This window comes from Syngnathoides biaculeatus, chromosome 3, assembly GCF_019802595.1.
Source record: "Syngnathoides biaculeatus isolate LvHL_M chromosome 3, ASM1980259v1, whole genome shotgun sequence".
Classification (NCBI taxonomy): domain Eukaryota; kingdom Metazoa; phylum Chordata; class Actinopteri; order Syngnathiformes; family Syngnathidae; genus Syngnathoides; species Syngnathoides biaculeatus.
Window position 1 is genome coordinate 1,562,320 of NC_084642.1, and position 19,389 is coordinate 1,581,708.

At 49.1% G+C, this 19,389-nt stretch overlaps 1 protein-coding gene across 1 annotated transcript in view; it reads left to right on the top strand.

Annotated features, from left to right (window-relative positions):
* si:ch211-186j3.6 (neural-cadherin) overlaps positions 1–19,389 on the top strand; it is a 230,939-nt gene that overhangs the window by 194,460 nt on the left and 17,090 nt on the right. The window contains exons 29-34 of the mRNA XM_061813479.1: positions 976–1,103; positions 3,363–3,490; positions 4,589–4,712; positions 8,883–9,063; positions 11,874–12,040; positions 16,580–16,844. Coding sequence (XP_061669463.1) covers positions 976–1,103; positions 3,363–3,490; positions 4,589–4,712; positions 8,883–9,063; positions 11,874–12,040; positions 16,580–16,844 — 993 coding nt within the window. The remainder of the gene's footprint in view (positions 1–975; positions 1,104–3,362; positions 3,491–4,588; positions 4,713–8,882; positions 9,064–11,873; positions 12,041–16,579; positions 16,845–19,389) is intronic.

The window sequence follows — 19,389 nt, forward strand, 5'->3', positions numbered from 1 at the left end:
AACAATTGTCATTTGCCCTGTAAGAGCGGAGGGGGCGGAGTCAGATAAACTCGGAAGTAGAGTGGGTGGCAGTGTGGACTTCAGGCTGTCGTTCACCGTGCTGGATCTCTTTTCATCTGCGCTGCGAGTGCGCGACAAGTGCGCAAATGCGCAGTTGCGCAGCTTAGAAGGGAACATTGCCTGACAGTACTGTTGTCTACTCTGTCTGTATGTGTCCACATTTTATGAGTACTGTATGTAAATTTTGCTTCTCATTGTGATTTAAAGCCGAAGTCGCTTGAAGGTTTGTCATGAACGTAACCCCGAAGCTCATTTGCGTTAGCTTGTCTGTGGCGTTTCGCATTATCGGTTGGCAGTTGTTCTGGAGGCAAAAGTATAAAAATTACGCTTTTGCCGTATGCTCTGTTTGGCTGTTGCTGCCCATCGTGTTTGAAAGTTTATAACGACGCCGACGTGAAGACAAATTTGCATGAGCTCGTCTGTGGCGTTTGGGATTACATGAAGCGTCTGGCGAGAAGACGTCCTCGTGTTTCAATGCACAATGTTGAATTCTCATTTGTGTTTTTGTGTCAGTTTTACAATAAACCAACTCAAATTCAAAATGACTTGTAGCGAGTACCCTCGGCTTCGTATTTGGAGACGTGCGTGAATGACTCTTAATTCCGCGTTTATTCATCCAGGTGAGGCAAACAGCTTCTCATTTGCATCGCCGAACTGGCAGCGCACAGATTATTATTTTTTGTTCTTTCCTCAAAGTGACGTGATATGAAAGTCTCCCGTTTCTTGAAAGCGAGAGCGCGAACAGCCGCTGAGGAGTTCGTCAAAAGTGCGCTCGAGCGACTTGAAATGTGTTCACGTTTTTGCGGGACGGAAAGTTTCGACACGGTCTTGCGGTCGTGGAATGTGGCGCGTATTAATAAGTGCTTTCCAAACGTGTTCATTTGACACCCCCCCCCCCCTCCCTTCTCCACTCAGAGCTCATAGACGGGACCCCCACGCTGAAAATCAACCACGGCTCCGGCACGGTGGTGCTGCAGTTGCCTGGCAACGTCAACGTGGCCGACAGGCGCTGGCATCGGCTGGACGTCCGCAGCGACGGCAAGGTGGGTCGCCCCGAAATATGTCCGCCGCTCTCCGGTTGGCAAATATGGCCGTACGCATTTGGGCGTGTACGCTTTGGTCGTGCTCAAACGTCAACAGCTGAAATCGTGAACGGAGCTGCTGACCCCGCGACGCGACCTCGGATAAGCCGTAGAAAATCGTGCATGGATGTCTTCAATTTATTTATTTATTTTTGGTCTTTGTATCGTAATATTAGCCACGTTTCATTTTACAACGGCACGTTTGATCAGCTGCTGCATTTTAGTCATCTGAAGAAAAAAATTGAGATTGACGAAAAATACATTTTCATCGATTATATTTGAAACACAGATGAACGTCTGCAATTTTTAGCTGTTGTGGGGCAAAAACTAGCGGGAGGGTAACGGCGGTTGGCTTCATTTTCCACACTTCAGATGACATCGTCCGAGAGAAGCCGCAGCCTCGCGTCGCGTTGCCTCGGACGCCAGCGCGGCTTTCGAGTCGACGATAAAGATCGGGCGCTGAAACGCGTCGATTGTGAAGGAGGGAAGTGAGAGAAGAATTTTAGGCGCTTCACTATCGTACCGGGTATCGATATGAGTGGGGGGGGGGGGGGGGAATGAGTATGAAAGGCCGAGGAAAATGTGACAAAAGATGGCGCCGTTCGTGGAGTGAACGTCGGCGACGTCGGAGCAGAACCGCACATCTTCAATTCAAGCCACGCGCGAAGTACGTGTCGCTCACGCCGTGGTTCCTAGTTATACATCTTAAAAATATCAACATTTATAGAATATAACATCGAGTAAATGACTTCATTACTTCATGGACTTTTGGGATGTACTGAAAAAAAATGAATCTGCTGCGTTGAAGTCAACCCAACCCTCAACTCTCACCCAATTTCTTTCAAGTTTGCAGCGTTTAATTTTGTCACGAGCCGGACCTAAAATAGAACTTCCACACCCCCCCCCTGTGTCTCTTTCTCGCCCCCCCCCCCCGGTCTGGCTCACTCTCTCCGATCCTCCTGGCCACGAGTTATTCATGAAAAAATGAACGAAAATGAACAGCGCACCTCATTCGAGACCGGGTCTGAAGCAGTTGTGCTAATTAAGCTTTGCCGCTTATCCTCACGAGGGTCGCGGGGAGTGCCGGAGCCTATCCCAGCTGTCAAACGGGCAGGAGGCGGGGAACACCCTGAACTGGTCGCCGGCCGATCGCAGGGCACAGGGAGACAAACAGCCGCACTCACAATCACGCCTACGGGCAATTTCGAGTCTCCAATTAATGTTGCGTGTTTTTGAGGAAACTGAAGTGCCCGCAGGCGCGGGGAGAACACGCAAACTTGGATTTGAACCCTAGTCCTCAGAACTGTGAGGCCAACACTTTAGCAGCTGAGCCACCGTCCCGCCCCCCACGTCACTAAAAAAAAAGTTCAACTAAATGTGGTATTTCCGACCTGAAATCAAAAGCGGCCCTCGGCCCCCTCTCGGATCCGTCTGAAGGTTTCTTGAAGGGCGCCGCGACCCCGCCCCGACGCCCCCAAAAAACCCCCGCCCTGCCGTCACGTCGCCCGTCCGGAAGAATTCAATCACCGTCCAGTCAAGTGCCGACTTCCCGGGTTGAACGCCGCGCCGCTTGGCCTCGTTTTCACACTTTTTTAGCTTTGATGTTTTCAGGATGGCTGCAGGGTCTTTTTTTTTTTTTTTTAAAATCCGTCAGCCAATCAGGACACAGCTCAGCGGATTGAAAATGTAACCTGGAGCGTCAGTCGCTTCACGTATTGGGTTTTTCCCTTGTTGTCGCTCCGTCCGTCTTCTTTGCTTCGATTTCAAAAACATCAGCAGAGCTTCTTCGAGCTGTTTATCGCGTTTCCCGCGACGGGCGCCTTACTTTCGATGTCATTCACGGGTGTCAAGTGTTCAAAAGGCTTCGTGCTGTTCCCCGTCGCTATGGCGACGGTGAGGGAGTGACAGGCGGGTGTCAAAAAAGAAACGTCGCAGCGGGTCGGAGCATGTTAATAGTGCAGTAAAACTCCAATCCTGAACCCGTCCATTCATTTTTCCAAAGTGCGTATCCTCACAAGGGTCGCGGGAGTGCCGCAGCCTCTCCCGGCTTGACTTCATGATTGAAACGTGTCAAAAACGGCAACTACTGGTGAAGAGGATTCAATCGATGTTGGCAGTTTTCACAATTCCCCGATACCTTGAAATTATGCCTGGAAATCATAATTTGAAGGGCTAAAACCGGCTCCTCGCCGTCGTGTCCCCCCCCCCCCCCCCCCTCAGGAGGTGCGCTTGACGCTGGATCGCTGCTCGGGGGCGCCGGTCACGGAGATGGAAGGTCTGGGAAGCTGGCTGACCACCGAGGACCACTCGTCCTGCGAAGTGAGCGGCACCACGCCCAACACGGACCGGTACGCCTACAAGGGGGGGCGCCGACATCCCAGCTTCTTCCCGTTGCCGTTCATTTCTTGAATTTCTAATTTTCCCGAGACTTTTGCTAATCTCTCGAGACCGCGTTACCGTACTCACGGTTGTACCCTCGTCACGACGCGATTACCGTAGTGTCGTGTTGTACTTTGGTTTTGTGGCGTTATTCGCCCAACGAACGCTGACGAGTGTTACCGCACGACTGGACTCTTTCCATCATTTCAACAAGTGGCCTCGGATCAGTTTGAGGTACTTTTTGTCGCTCGATGAGTCTCTGTACTTCACGTGTTTCTACATTTCGTTCTAGCGGCTTGTTTGCTGTATTACGAGAGTGGCTCCAACCCCCGAAGACATTGATCTCGCATGTTCGGTAGTACAGTGATGCCTGGGTTCTCGACCACGATCCGTTCCGGGAAACGGTTCGAGAAGGGATTTGTTCGAAAACCGAATCGATGTTTCCCATTACAATGAATGGAAGAAGAAATAATGCGTTCCAAGGTCTTTTTTAAAGGATTTTTTTCAAGCTTTTCCTGATAAGAAACGTAAAGTTTAAATACTTTATATAATAAAATAATTGCTTAAAATGTACGCTTTAGTGGTAGAGTACGCTAGGCTGGGAGTGCATTGCATTGGTCCCCAGTCTTGTAAACAGAAGTCCAGAATAACTTCAAACAAGCAACTTGCCTTCTCTGGAGCCGTGATTGGGGGTTAATACGGTCGTCCTCCAGAAGAAGAAAAAAAACAACAGTCGCTACCGCCAAAGTGCGCTGGTTGCGCTGCGCACGTTATGTCATTTTTTTTTTTTTTGGACAGAATTCGGTTTGACAATAACAATAACAAAGCACGTGATAGGTGGGTCAACTGCTTGTTTTCGGGGGGGGGGGGGGGCGTTCACGTAGACAATAACGAAGCACGTCGTGGGTCAGCTGCTGGTCTGGCTACGCGCACGATATGTTATTTCCGGGTTTTGTCGGGGGCATTTGCGTTCCGATTTTCGTTCGAAAACCGAAGCCAAAAAAATCTCAAAACGGGAACGTTGGCTGCATTCCCGAGTAGTCATCTTGTTGTTCTTGCCGTCGTAGATACCTCAACAGCAGTCAAGTCTTGCAGCTGGGCGGAGTCAACGAGGACATTCCGTACATTTACCCTCAGCTTCAACACAAACACTTCACGGGATGCATCCGCAACCTCGTCGTGGACAGCAAGGTAAAACGCACAAATATGAACTTTCACTTTTGATCCATTTTCGTCTTTACCGTTCGTGCTGTAAAATTATTATTATTATTTTTTTTTAATCCTTTCTATTTTTCGTACCAGTGGAGTGAGACCAATCGCGACTTTGATTGCTCAGTGCTGGCGTGATGTTTAGACTGCCCATGTGACACTAAACATGAATTACATATTTCGGAATGACATGATCTATGACCTGCACCTCAAGAAAACTGGTCTGGGCACATCTAAGATTAGAAAATGTCAGGCGAATGTGAAAGGTTGCACCCCCGTCTTGCCCGCAGAACGCTCGATTGGCAAACACGCTAGCGAGTCTCGCGTTTGCGCCAGAACCAGGACCGGTCGGGGGCTGACTTCGAGCGTGGATGCGAAAACCGAGACCAAAGAGTCTTGATTCTGGAAATAAACATCCATTTTCACAGCCGCCTATCCTCACGAAAGTTGCGGTTGCAGGATTGCCGGAGGCTAATCCCTGCCGTCAAGGGCTAGGGGCCGGGGTACACCCTAACAGGAGCAAAGCTGATCCTGCTCTTATTCGAGCAGAATAGCCCTGACGTTGAATTGAGAAAATCGGCCCCTGAAGTCACGTTTGCTAGATCTGCCGTTCGTCACGCAACACCAAATGTCGCAGAGCAAGCAGAAAGGCTTCCAACTTTGCTTTCAAACTAGCATTTTCCAAAGAAATTGGCCATTTCAATCACTCCAAGAGATCCATCCATTTTCTGAGCCGCTTATCCTCACGAGGGTCGCGGGAGTGCTGCAGCCGATCCCAGCTGTCATCGGGCAGGAGGCGGGGCACGCCCTTGAACTGGTCGCCCGCAAATCGCAGGGCACATCGAGACAGACAGCCGCATTCACAGTCACACCTCGGGGCAATTTAGAGTATCCATCCATTTTCTGAGCCGCTTATCCTCACGAGGGTCGCGGGAGTGCTGCAGCCGATCCCAGCTGTCATCGGGCAGGAGGCGGGGTGCGCCCCCGATCTGGTCGCAGGGCACATCCAGGCAAACTACCCGCACACACAATCACACCTATGGGCAATTTAGAGTCTCCAATTAATGTTGCATGTTTTTGGGATCCGGAGTGCCGGGAGCAAACATGAAAACTCCAGACGGGCGAGACCCGGATTCAAACCGCGATCCTCACAACAGCGAGGCCAACGCTTTAACCAGTTGCTCCACCGTGCCGCCAAAATAATAACATAAAAGAGTTGAATAATAATAAGATGAGATCAATTATCTAATGGTTAACAAAACGATAGCTAATCATGTAAAGTGAGTGAAAAACATGTTTTAATTGCTTGGCAAAGAAAAAGAAAGATAACTCATAAAAATCAAAAGGAAAAAAAGGTTGCCAACTTCTGAAAAGGGAATGTCACGCATAAAAGGGTAAAATAATCAATGCCGATCATCTAAAATGCCTGAAAAGTGGCCACAAATGGAGTCAAAATGTCAAGTAGCGCCATTGGCGGGCTCGCTTTTCTTTTTTTCTTTTTGCTCCCCACATATGCAGAGTCCCGGCGAGTGCTTTGAGAAGAAGGTGAAGTGGATTTTTGCAGCCTGCCGGGTTTTTTTTTTTACGGCTGCACGGACTCGCGAGCGACTGTCAAGGTTTTTCGCCGCTCCAGCAGAAGCGTTCAAGCTTGACTAAAAGTGAACAGCCGTGGCCTTTGTGGGCCTCCAGAGCCTGAAACGTGAGCCCGAGATCCCGTTTTCTGCTTAGCTTAGCATGGCGCTAACCCGTGACCGGCGCGCTTTTAACTTGCCGGCCTTTGAACGCCGCTCCGCTTATTTCGCTGAAAAAGTATTCTGGAGAATTCCGTCCTGCCCGGAGTCCGGACCGAACGGCGCGCTTTGTGATTGCCTCCTTCGGGAGCCGAACGTGTCGAAAACACAAGTGTCACATGTTCTTCGGGTGTTGGAAAAAAAAAAAGAGCGAGAGCTTCTGGGGCCGGATTTTTATCGCTTCGCCGTGGAGTAAAAAACGGTCACGGCATGAGAAAAATGTTTTTCGGTTATCGTGGAGATTTCACCCATCCGTTGTGGTCACGCTGCAGCTGACGACCAAATGATTTTGAGCGAGAGGCGGGCTGCGTCCTGAAACGGGAAAGACGGCAAAAAAGAATTATTTGAAATGAGGGAAATGCTGAAAGGGACGACTGAAAATCAAGCCTTTGTTCAAATTTTGGGTTGCATCCATAACATCAAGCGGGCGGGGCGCTCACAGCGTTCCGGAGAAACCGCATTATCAATTCCCATCAACATTGAATATTTTTCACCCGAAGTCCCACAAGACTTCATTTGCACCAAAGCAGGCGCAGAAATAATCACGTGCATCAAGTCGTGCGCAATTTCATCTTTAGCTGCACGGCAGACCTCACCGTGAACCAGGTCGGGAGCCGCGCATTTATTCCGCTTCCACTTTCAGGAAATTAATTTTTGGGGAATGGGGGGGGGGGGGGGGTCGTCAGTTCAACACTTTTGTCAAGTGGGAAATTCTCGTGAAGTCGAGCCGGCAAACTAGTAGCGAGCAAACTACTCTTAACCTGAGGGATCGGCACTGAGTCAAGACCGAGAAGTTCAGAGATTGACGCTTGCGGCTCAAGACCGACGGGTTGAAACTGAGGCCAGACCAGGACTGGGCGGAGGACTCGACACCGACATAAACACGGACCTTGTGGGACTCCCAGCTTGTCTTAATTCCCACTTGCTACATTTCTGCATTTTGTTTGTGTTCGTTGATGCGTGTCGGTTTGTTTGGTTTTTTTTTTTTGGTTTTGTTTTTTCCTTCGCTTGACTTCCTGACTGTGGACTTGTTCGGTTTTTATCCGTCAAACGCAGAAGCAGCCTGGAAAGAAAATGCCGGGTCAAAAATCAAAAAGTCGGCGGCAAAGAAAATAAAGTATAGAAAGTGGATGCAACACAAAGGTTTGCGTAAACAAGATTAGTACAATAGTTGTCTGTCTTTTAAGAAGCTCTGTCTCCTTTCTCGCTGCCGCGTATTTTATTTATTTTTTTTATTATATTTTATGCCATAACACCTGATTTGCACATTGGCTTAAAAAGGCTGCTGGCTCACTCTGACTCGCCGGAGGCGTTCTAAAGCCTCACAAAACCAAGACAAGAAAATTTAATGAATGACAATAAGTCAAGACCATCATTATGAAGGGTTGCAAATCCTCTGGCTACTCTTGTCATATCTAGAACAGATGGTTGTCCTAGAGACCGAGGACCAGGTCTCTCTGGGTTTTTGGACCGATTCGAGACAAAGACTAAGTCTAAAGGTTGATAGAGACTGGGTGGGACAAGACCAAAAAGTGAGTCGACACCAAGGGTTTGAAGGGTTGAGAACAAGTCTCAATAAGAAGAGTCAAAACTAAGATTCTGAGTAGCGGAGACCAAGTTAAGACCAAGAATTCGAGGGTTGCAGCAAAGTTGAGAACATAGATTTGAGCGGTGGAGGCTGAAACCTAGTGCGATTCAGTGAAGACCACGGTGACTTGGTGAAGACCAAGGCTTTGTGGGGGTGACCCTCAGTCAAGTTGAGGCTCAGCTAAGGCCAGGCAGGGAGTTTGAAAGTTAACAGCGTTCAAAATTTGGAGCGGTCGAGACCAAGTTAAGACCAAGAATTGGAGCGGTTGAGGCCGGGACTTTTTGGGGGTTCACAGAGTCAGGACCAAAGAATTTAAAGGGGTCGCGTTTGAGTTTATGAGCGTTTAGGACCAAGTTGTGTCAAGACTGTGACTTTAACAGATAGAAGGACTTAGTCGTGACCCAGACAGAGTTGACCTCATGAATTCAAAGGATTAATAAGAGACCGAGTGAGACGGAAAACAAGATCCTTACCCGCGATCTGTGACGGCGAGGCAGTAGCCATGCGCCCCCACGCACCGCAAAGTTCACGCTGGAAGTGATTTGGGTGAAGTTCTTCACGAGTTCTCGCTTCCCAACTTGAGTCACTCGGGAGCTGAGAAGTGTCGGAAGTGAAGTTCCACATCTGGGTGGGAATTGTTGAAGTTGCGAGCGCTCCTCTCCGGACCGTCTGAGCGTGAAGCAGCCGAGAGACGTCTTACTTCCTCATCCGCCGCGTCGCTTTTCATAGCCGACTGTCTTTCTTGTCTCCGTTGCCGTCGTCCGCGTCCCGCAGCTGTACGATCTGAGCTCCCCGGCCGACTCCCGGTCCAGCTCCCCGGGCTGCCAGACCACCGACGGCGGCTGTGTCAACATGGGCTACCCGTCGTGCGGACGCCGCGGTCGCTGCCACGGCGAGTGGGGCTCCTTCAGCTGCCAGTGTGTGCCAGGATACAGCGGGCAACAGTGTGACCAGGGTAAGGACAACAATGTCGCTCAACAGCTCCAAAAGACAAAAAGTTCAGCCAGCGACCGATTACAAAGGGATTGTGTGATAAACCGGTCGGTAGAGAAACCAGTAAACAACTAAGCTAGCCTGGTACACAGGTGGCTAAGATGCTAGATGGCTCTTCAAAACGTGTTTGTCTTCCAAGTAGCTCTCAACACTTGTGTGTTTGTTTGTTTTTGGGATCAGTAGCTTAACAAAAAAGACAATTTCATTTAGTCTAGAATAGCTGAGGTCAAACCGGTCGCCTTGTTGTCTCGTCAAGGGTTTGTTTCACGTCAAACGCGTGAACAGAATTGATTGAACGCTAATCGCTAATCAGTGACAGGGACCAGAAAGTGATGGATGGCAATGCATCACAAAGAAGGAAAGAAAGAAAGGAAGGAAGGAAGGAAGGAAGAAAGGCCGGCGGCGGAGTCGACAACCGCAACCGGCAGCAGGCAGACGAACGCTCGCCGGGTAACACGCGCGAGACGTCACATCCAAAACAAATGAAAACGGGAGCAGCGTGACAACTCCACAGGGGGGGGGGGGGGAACCAAACGTGTGAAAATCAAACAAGATGACAAAGAAACAAGGCAGGAAAAAGCTTTTTCCTGGAATTTGCAACTCGACACGCACCGGTGTTAGTTCGTTCCACTCAGAAGCTGAAAAGTGTTCATCATCATCATCATCTCGTCTCTCTATCGATGCTCGAAGGTCGCCGTGGGCACGCCGACCTTTGCCAAGGCCGAGGCGACACTCGGACGTGGACCGTCCGGTCCTTCCGCCAAACTAATACGCGGAAATGTCAAAGTCGCGTACCGGGAAGTTGCCCAAAACTCGGAAGACTGTACAAAAAAGAAACCCCCCCCCCAAAAAACACTCATCTTAGCCGGCTGAGCAGGGTTCGTACGGGTCAGGGAATTTCTGGAATATCATGGACAGAAGCCTTCCCTTTTCTTGGCCTTGGAAAGTCCAATCGATAAAAAAAATATTTGGCCTGGCTAAGGGAACGTCACGGGATTTTCAGTCACTGGCGCGATCGCACTCTCAAATCCGCACAGTCGAGCGCGGAAAAAACACGGGCGCAAGATTTGTTACGAGTAGAAATACATCGACATTCTCAGCGCGCACGGAAACCAATCCAGAAGTGAACCTGAGCCCGACTCTTTTTTTTTTCTTTTTTCTCACAGTCTCCTGATAGTTTACTTGACTCCGCCCACCTTCGGCTCTTCGTACAGGACGAGATGGTGAATAATGTTCAAATTCCACCTTGGCACAGCCTGAGCGAGGATGAAAGGACAGAAAATGCAATGCATAAATAGCTAATTCTGTATTTTAAATACAGGCGACATTACATTAACCTTGGATGAAAATAAATGTTCAAGTTGTAATTATATAGTTTATATTTTTAATAACCATAATTTTCACAGTCAATATGATGGGCCGACGACATTGATCATCTTTGGCACTTATTATTTAGCTGAAATATTGCTGTCTACCACAATCAGTCAATCCAATATTAGTCATGCAATTTTCAATTTAATACTCGGAGAGTCGTGGAAAATTCATGGAATTTTGATTCTCCGGAAGTGTATGAACCCTGGCTGAGCTTCTTAGCAGGTTCCCAGGTTCTGGCCAAAATGCTAATTACGATTATTTGGATCTATAAATTGTAATCGGCATTATTTTTCACGGAAGGAAAAAAAAAAATGGTGAATTATCCAAATCGGGAACGGCTTCGTCGTGGTCTCACCTTGCAAAGACTTCCCCGATTGGAGTTCCCTCCCAATTTCAGCATTTTTCATACAGTGTTGATATGACCTCTTTGGAGAAAATAATTCCGCAAGGAAATCGCATATTTTTGAACAGTTTAGTTGCGTCAGCACCTCGCGGGCGGGGCAGACAATCTTGCCGCACTCTTTCCGTGGGAAATTCCTCCGTGTTTAGCTCGCTGGGAATCGAAACGCGTCCCGGAAACGGATTCTGATTTCTTTTGGAGGACGTAACTCCTCAATTCCAACTTTCTTGTCTCTCGCTCTCATCAGTCCACCGAATGTTTTGCGGCAGCCGAACCCGTGACCCTGAGCCGTAACCTTCCGTTTGCCCCGACTACCGGTTGAGAAACGTCATCCGCATTTTGAATGTTAAAATCGCCGACAATCGGCTCCGTTTCAACGTGGCGGCCCGGATGGTGATTTTGATTGGAATGCATTTTTGAAAGACGTACGGCAAACATCACTTTAGCAATTTTGCTACACAAGTACTGGAGCAGAAAAACATGCAAATGTTGAGCTTCGAGGTCAAGGCTGCGTTTATCTGCTTTGTTCTTTACTTTCTCGCTATTTCTATTGTGCCACGCGCGTCTTCTATCCTGAGAGGAGAGAGTGGGAAAGTTTGAACACGTCACTTTTTGAGTTGGTTACAAAAGCGGATACATATTTCTGGGGAAACTAAAACAGAGAAGAAAAAAATACACATAACCTCGTTCCACTCGCTTTTGCCCTCGGCAGAGGTTGAAAAGAAAAAAAAAAAAAAAGAAGCAACACAACAAAAAGTCGTTTTGAGATGAAGCCACGGCAGACAAACACAAACCACCAAGTGTGCGATTTCGCCTCCCGGCAGGACGCTTTGGCCTCTTAAGCGCGCCGGAATGAAAGAGGAAGTCGAACACGGCTGGGAGATGAAAGACGGCCGCGCGTTGTGTGAACTCAGCCGCGGGGGGGGGGACGAACGAAACCGGCAACAAACGTCTCCGATCCCGGCCCCCTGCGTAACGCCCCCAACTTTGTCGCGCAGAGGTTCCCGAGTACTCCTTCGACGGCCGCGGTCACGTGCGCTACCAGCTGGCCTCGCCCTTGCCGCCCCGGAGGACGGCGGTGCAGATCCTGGTCCGAACCCGCAAGCACAGCAGCGCCGTGCTCAGTCTGAGCTCCAGAGAGCAGAGCGAGTACCTGAGACTGGAGGTAAGCGTTTCAAACGGCTCCGTTTCCGGGGGGCGCCAGATAGTCCTACGATTACCGCATCGATTCTACGAGTAATTGGACTAAAATCCATTTGACGTTGATTAAACAACACCAATCCAAAATATTCATGTGAGGTGGAGGTATCATTGTTGCCCACTAGGGGGCACTATTTCAGAGTACAACACGGTTGAGGATGTTTCGATGTTCACGGTACACGAGAAACGTGCCTGATATGAGAGATTGAGATTACATATATATATATATATTTTTTTTTTAATGAAGTTGTGGTTTTTTTTTTTTTTTTTTTTTTTTGCTGCCGTACTTGAAATACAACACGGACCACAAAAAAAATGTTTTGCCGTTTTGATGAAGGTACAAAAAGACTGTTTAGAGGAAAGATTCCACAGATTCGAGGTCATCGCTCCGTCATCAAATCTGACGAGCGGGGTCGGGGGTCGGTGGCGGGGTGGTTTGCGGATTTTACACCGGTCATTTTTATTCGGAACACGTTCAAATTTAGCAAGTTTGGAACCCGAACGTGCGGCATCAACACGGACAAATACGAGCGCATCCTGACAGGCCACAATTTTATTTGGATCATGTCCAAATTTAGAGTAACCGTAGCACAGATTTCAAAATGGAACAAAATTATCTTAATAAAGTTATGACGTTCGTGCGAGCGGATTTAGGGTCGTTCATTGGGAAATTCAGTTCACCAAATGAAGAATTTTGTACACTGTATATTTCTTACATTTTTGTCAAGTACTTCATTTTCAGGTGCAGCTTTGTAAAAATGCAGTAAACTGACATCGTCCCCACACACTTTATTCATGAATAAAAAAATGTTCTGTATGTTAGCGAGCCACATTTTAATCACGTGCACCGAATGTCGATGTTCAAATGAAGTAAATTCGAGGTACTTTTTTTTTTTTAGGGGTGTGTGGGGGGGGGGGTAACGAACGTAGTACCATCCCCCAGCAGATCCACAAACTTTTTCGCACTCCACGCAGAACTCGGTTTCATTTTGATCGCTTTCAAATGTCGGTCCCCCGGTTTGAGAAAGTCGAGACACCCCAGGTAATACCGCGGCTTCATAGACATCCTGCCGGCAGAGCCGTAGAATTTAGCGTGTATGCGGTATGAATAATTACGTTGTGATGCCAAAAAAGTGAAGACAAAAAATGTCTCGCCTCACACAAGAACTCGACGGGAAGTCCTGAAATCTTCTTGTGATCCTTCTTTCAAGTCACTTTTCCGTCTTTATTCAGATAATTTGACTGAAAATCCATCCATCCATGTTCTTTGCCGCTTATCCTCACGAGGGTCGCAGGGAGTGCTGGAGCCCGCACCGGCCGTCAACGGGCAGGAGGCGGGGTACACCCTGAACTGGTCGCCAGCCGATCGCAGGGCACGTGGAGGCACTCACAATCACACCTTGGGGCAATTTAGTGTCCAATTAATGCTGCACGTTTTTGGGATGTGGGGGGAAACCGGAGTGCCCACCCGGAGGAAACCCACCCAGGCACGGGGAGAACATGCGCACTCCACACAGGCGGGTGCGGGATCGAACCCGGGTCCTCAGAACAGGCCACAATTTTGTTTTCAGTAGCAGTACCACAGATTTCAAAATGGAACAAAATTATCTTAATGAAGTTATGACGTTCAGGTTAAAAGTTCGTGCGAGCGGATTTACCAACTGAGCCACTGCGCCGGCTCGACTGAAAATCAATTCTACTGTCAAAACAAACAATAGTGATCTGTTGCAGGTTTTTCCCGCATTCTTCACGTAGCCTGCTTGAAACCGTAACCCTCGTTCCAAAGCATCATTCATTCATTTATTCATTCATCTTCCGTTCCCCAAATCCTCACGAGGGTCGCGGCCATGCCGGCACCAATCCCAGCAATCTTCGGGCGGCGTACACCTCCAACTGGCGGCGAGCCAATCGCAGGCCGCAAAAACGTCACTTGGAACCGCAAGCCCAGCGTGACGCTCGACCCCCCCTCCGCCCCACTTTTGAAGCTGGAACTGAAAACCCAAACCTTGGCTCGGAACCCTCGTGGTGGCTTGCCGGCAACTTCGTGTTTAGGTTGACGTCTCCCCTCAGTGGGACTGTTTACACAAGTAAAGCACACCTTGCTTCCCGCCTTCTCCGAGATGAGACGCGGGGTGGGGGGAAGGGGAGGGGAACGAGGCAGTAGTCCAACTTGTGCTCTGCTCACTTTTAATTGGGGGTAAAATCGTGGCGGTTATAAGCAGAGGCCCAGCGGATTGTAAATAGAATTAATGACTTCACGGCTGAGCCTGGAAATGAGCCGCCGCGAGACTTTGGGACCCAGTGATTGAGATGGCGAACGGGAAAAGAGACGGAACGAACCGAAGGCCCGACGATGAAGGAGGAAGAAGTCGGGAAGAGGGAAGACTAACAGGCCTCCGGGGAGGGGGGGGGGGGGGGAGCGGGATTCACGGAAGACTTGAGACGGGCGCCCGCCGGGCTCAGGGAGTGCAAGTCGACACCACCTTTTGTGAGCAGAGATAAGACTCGGAAGTGACACGCAAACCCGGACTTGAAAAACCCTTTTGAAGCCGCAACATTTATTTTAAATCTGAAGCTGTAATCTGGGACCCCACTCCAGGCTTCAAACTCCGAATTTGAACCGGAAACGGATCCATTTTGGATCAAACTCTGCCACGTGACAAGCAGCCCAAATGAGTTTCCACCGCAGGGTGTCCGGGCTCTCCCTTAGAGAACGGTTGAGAAACTCGGTCATCAGGGAGGGGCTCAGAGTCCAGCCGCTGCTCCTCCGCGTTGAGAGGAGCCAGATGAGGTGGCTGGGCGATCTGATCTGGACGCCTCCCCGATGGGGTGTTCCGGGCACGTCCCACCGGAAAAAGACCCCGAGGACCACCCCAGACGCTCTAGAGAGACTATCTCTCTCGGCCGGCTCGGGAAAGCATCGAGATCCTTCTGTAAAAGCTGGAAGAAGTGGCTGGGGAAAGGGAAGTCTGCGTATCCCTGCTGAAGCAACTTCCCCTGCGACCTGACCCGGAAAAGTGGTCGAAAATGGATGGAAGGATGGGTGGTTGAGCTCGACAATTGCGTGAAAAAAATACCATGGGAGACTTTTTCCCGCACCGCGAGCGACGAAGCGTGGAAACTGCACTGGTGCCCTTCACCGTTAAAAACTGGGACCCTGTTTTCATTTTTTTTTTTTTTTTTTTTAACTGAACCACAAAAACACGGCGCAATTGTCACCAAGACAATAAAATGTGTGTAGATCATTTTTTTGTGCCGTGATCGATGGCTCCGTTCACTGTCAGCGGCCGTGGAGTTGAGCGACGGAGACTCTCCACGCTTTGCTTTCTCTCCATAACTACCCACAGAATGATAAATGTCATCCGTTGTAATTGGAAACACTGTGGAACAGTTCTGTCGCTCGCTCTGATTTGCGAGCAAGGTCCCATTTTGAATGGTATCCATGGCGACCAGTTCAGAGTTAGCGCTTTCGACACGCACGCACGCACACACATCACGTTTGCATCCCGCTTCCTCTCAACAGCGAGCCGAAGCGGCGTCGTGTGTTTTTGTGTCGGCCGCCCACTCGGCACTCCTCTCATCTCGTCCGCTGTCATCTGGTTTGCGTGTTTGCGTGGAGGAGGAGGCGAAGAGAAGGAAATTATGCACAGTGGGGCACTCGCGGCAAACACTGAAACCGGGGCGACCGTTCACGTCAGTCCTCAAAAACAGGCGAAATGAAAGCTGACGGCCGTTTTGTCACGCTGCAGTTTGTGTACGTGTGTGCGCGCGTCACGCACGGCGACGTGCCGAGGAGGAGAAAAATGTCGGCGTCCGAAAAGGAAAAGCTGAAGAACCGAGTCGTAGGCGTGGGCTGACTTTTTAGTACAACAGACCTTCGTCGTCTTCTAGGAATCGGAAAACAGGGGTTTTGGTTTCGGTTTGGCTTTCGAGGAGGGTTTTGGAACAGGGTTAGGGTGTCTGATTAGGGATTTGTCTCAGGTTTAAGGTTGAAAATCGGGCTCAAGGTTTCAAGTTCGAGTCTCAAACCTGCTTTGGTCTTTCGAATTGGGGATTCAACAAAGGCTAACGCTTTCAAACTTGGGTTAGGCTTTCAAGTTGGGATTTGAAGACATCTTTAGGAACGTGAATTTGGATCTCGAACCACGGTTAGGGTTTTAGACTGGTTTTCGAGTTAGGGCGTGAAGCCTGTGTTAAGATTTCAAGATGGTTCAGATAGGGTTAGGGTTAGTGTGCTTTGCAATTTCGAATTAGGGTTTTAAAACACAGCGACGGCTTCAGACCTGGTTTGGGGTTCTAAAAAAAAAAAGGGTTATGGCGTGAATCCAGGCAAGGTTGGGTTTCAAATTAGCCCTACGCACCACGGTTAGGGTTTTAGGACTGTTCCCTTTTGAGACGGGATTTGGGTTTCAATTTTTGCAGGTTTACAGTCGGTGTTGGGGTTTGAATTTCAAGGAGGAGGTTCTCCGACGGAGCTAACGGAGGCTCCTTGTTGTCCAATCAGATTTGTCAAGGCCTGCTGGGCGTGTTCTACAACCTCGGCGACGGCGACCACAACCTGACCTTGCCCACGTACCGCCTGGACAACGGCGAGTGGCACCAGATCTCGCTGGAGCGCCACGACAACGAGATGACGCTGCAGCTGGACGGCGGCGGCGGCCGGCGGGAGGTGACGGGGGCGCCGGGCCGCAGCCGGGAGATCGTCATCGACCCCACCGCGGTCATCCTGGGCAACGCCTTCCCGTCCGCCCTCAACAAAAGCTTCCAGGGTGAGCAACTGCCACCGTTTTTCTGTCAAACTCTTTTGGCGGCACTCAAAGGCTAGCTAGCCGTCGAAATTTATGGGAATTTGTCGTTGTGCGACGTCCGTCGAGTGTAAAAAGCTTCCGATCGGGCAAATGATCAAAATGACTGGCAAGAAGCAGATTTCCATTTTATTATTTCCAGGCATATGATTTTCACGTGGGTCTTCTTCTCATGTTGCTGAGTGAAACTGACTTCGGTGGTTGATTTTTTTTTTTTTTTTTCAAAAGCAACTTTTGGGTTAGGAGTCACGGAATTTCGCCGAAAACTGAAATGTTTCACAATTTATGGTTCACCAATCTCTAGAGTTTGAGTTTGGTAGCCTCGGGACCAAATTTATGGTCCAAATTTGTCATGGCCAAAGGTCAAAGCTTTCTTAAAATGGAAGATTTCTTTTTTGTGGGTCTGCTCATCAATTTCACGTTGCTAATCGAAAACTGCCTTTGGAGCGTCAACTTTCAAACAGTTTCCGAGGGGCGAGTTGTCACATTTTGCTGTTATGCTGCACCCGCCCACAGTGATAAAACTATTGTTTTATTTTATTTTATTTCATTTCATTTATTGTTTTTATTTTATTCATTTTCGCAATTTCCAAGTGTGTGTACATACAGTTTAGACCAGACTACTTCCACTTTGGTAGCAATTAAATCTCTTGCAGGTGGGGGGAACGGTGGGTGTAACAGGTTAGGACGCCGGCCTCACGGTCCTGAGGACCGGGGTTCGAATCCCGGGCCCACCTCACGTTCTCCCCGTGGCTTTTCTCTGGGAACTCTCATCCCAAAAACACGCGACATTCGTTGGACACTTTAAATTGCCCCAAGGTGTGATTGTGAGTGCGACTGTTGTCTTGTCTCCGTGTGCCGTGCGATTGGCCGGCGACCGGTTCGGGGTTTGCCCCGCCTCCTCCCCGAAGACAGTTGGGATTGGCTGCAGCACTCCAGCGACCCCTTGTGAGGATAAGTGGCTCAAAAAATGAATGGATGGATGGATGGATCTCTTAGAGGCACGGAAATGGCAGTTTTCTTTCAAAAATGGCCGCTCCAAAGCAAAATGGAAGCCTTCCAGTTTGCTTTGCAACATTTGGTGTTGCGTCATGAACGGCAGAGCGAACAAATGTCTTGTTCCGAAGTGAAAGCGACTTCGGGGGCTGATTTTCCCAATTCTGGGATTATTCTATTTCTAATAAGAACAGGATCATCTTTGTTCGTGCCCCACACCCCCCCCCCCACCCCCACACACACACACACACACACACACACTAAACAGGAGTAAACAAGTCCGCGCAGATAACAGCGGATTTGGGCTCGGCGTTCATTCCCACGCCGGAAAGGAGCAAAACGTAAAGAAAACCAAAACAAAAGTCGTCACGGCAGAGCGGCCAAAGCCGCGGAAGGAAAGCGGCCGGCTGTGAAATTCGTCGGCTGCGACTTTGATGGAAAGCGCGAGACGGCGACGAGGAGCGAGCCGCTCATTTCGCGGTCGCGTCCTCCCACTCGGCAAATCGCGGTCGTTGGCGTCTCCGGCGCAAACAAACGAGACGAGATTTCGCTTGCCTTTTTTTTTTTTTTTTTTTTTTTTTTTTGCAGCTTCACCGGACCAAAATAACACGTTGGAGTTTGCATTTAGCATTTCGACGAGGAAAGGCAGCTCCTCCTAGCAATTTTTTTGTTGTTGTTTGTTTTTTTTCACGCACTCCCCTCGCATTTATCCCGGTAAACATGCACTGATCGGGCCAGACTATTTCAATATTTTCTATAGAGGCTTCAATAGACGTCGAAGGAACACTCCAAGTTGTCTTGAGAATGGATTTCTCGCAAAGATTGGGAGAAATTGCATCAGGAATTCAGGAAACGTTTTCGCCAATGCTTCAAAAATAAAGTCAAGTCAAGTGAATAATCTGCGAGCCACATTTGTGCGTGGCGAAAGCTTAAGCCAGACTTTGCCAGTCCTCGTCACTGGGAAGCCTTTAATGCTGTGGGAAATATGGAAGGTTTTTTTCTTTTGAACAAATACTACTCTCGTGATTTAGCGGGAGATCTTTCAGGAGGAAGTTTGTCGTCCCGAGCGTTAATCCCTAAACACAACACGGAAATTATTCTACAGTATGACCACCGCGACATCAGATACGTAAATAAAAATAAACAACTGTCGGAATTGATTTGAAGTGGAAAAAGAAAAACCTTCAGCCACAGTTGAACATTGACTTATCGATTTGACTTCATCCCTCGTCATAATGGAATCGTGTTTACTGACAGCAGGGCCACCGGCAGCGTCAGCCGAGTCGAGAGATAAACTTAAAGATAAACATTTGGTCACTTTAATACTCGTGTAAATGGTGGGATGAGCGGCCCGTGCACTGATGAAGACGCCAGCGAGCTAGCTAGCTAGCTACCCAGGACGAATGTGAATTGCAGGACACGTTAGCGTACGACGCGGTAACAAAGGAAAAGCCCGACTGCTAGCTAGCTTTGGACCGCAGATTGAAAAGATTCTACGGACCAGGAAGTCAAA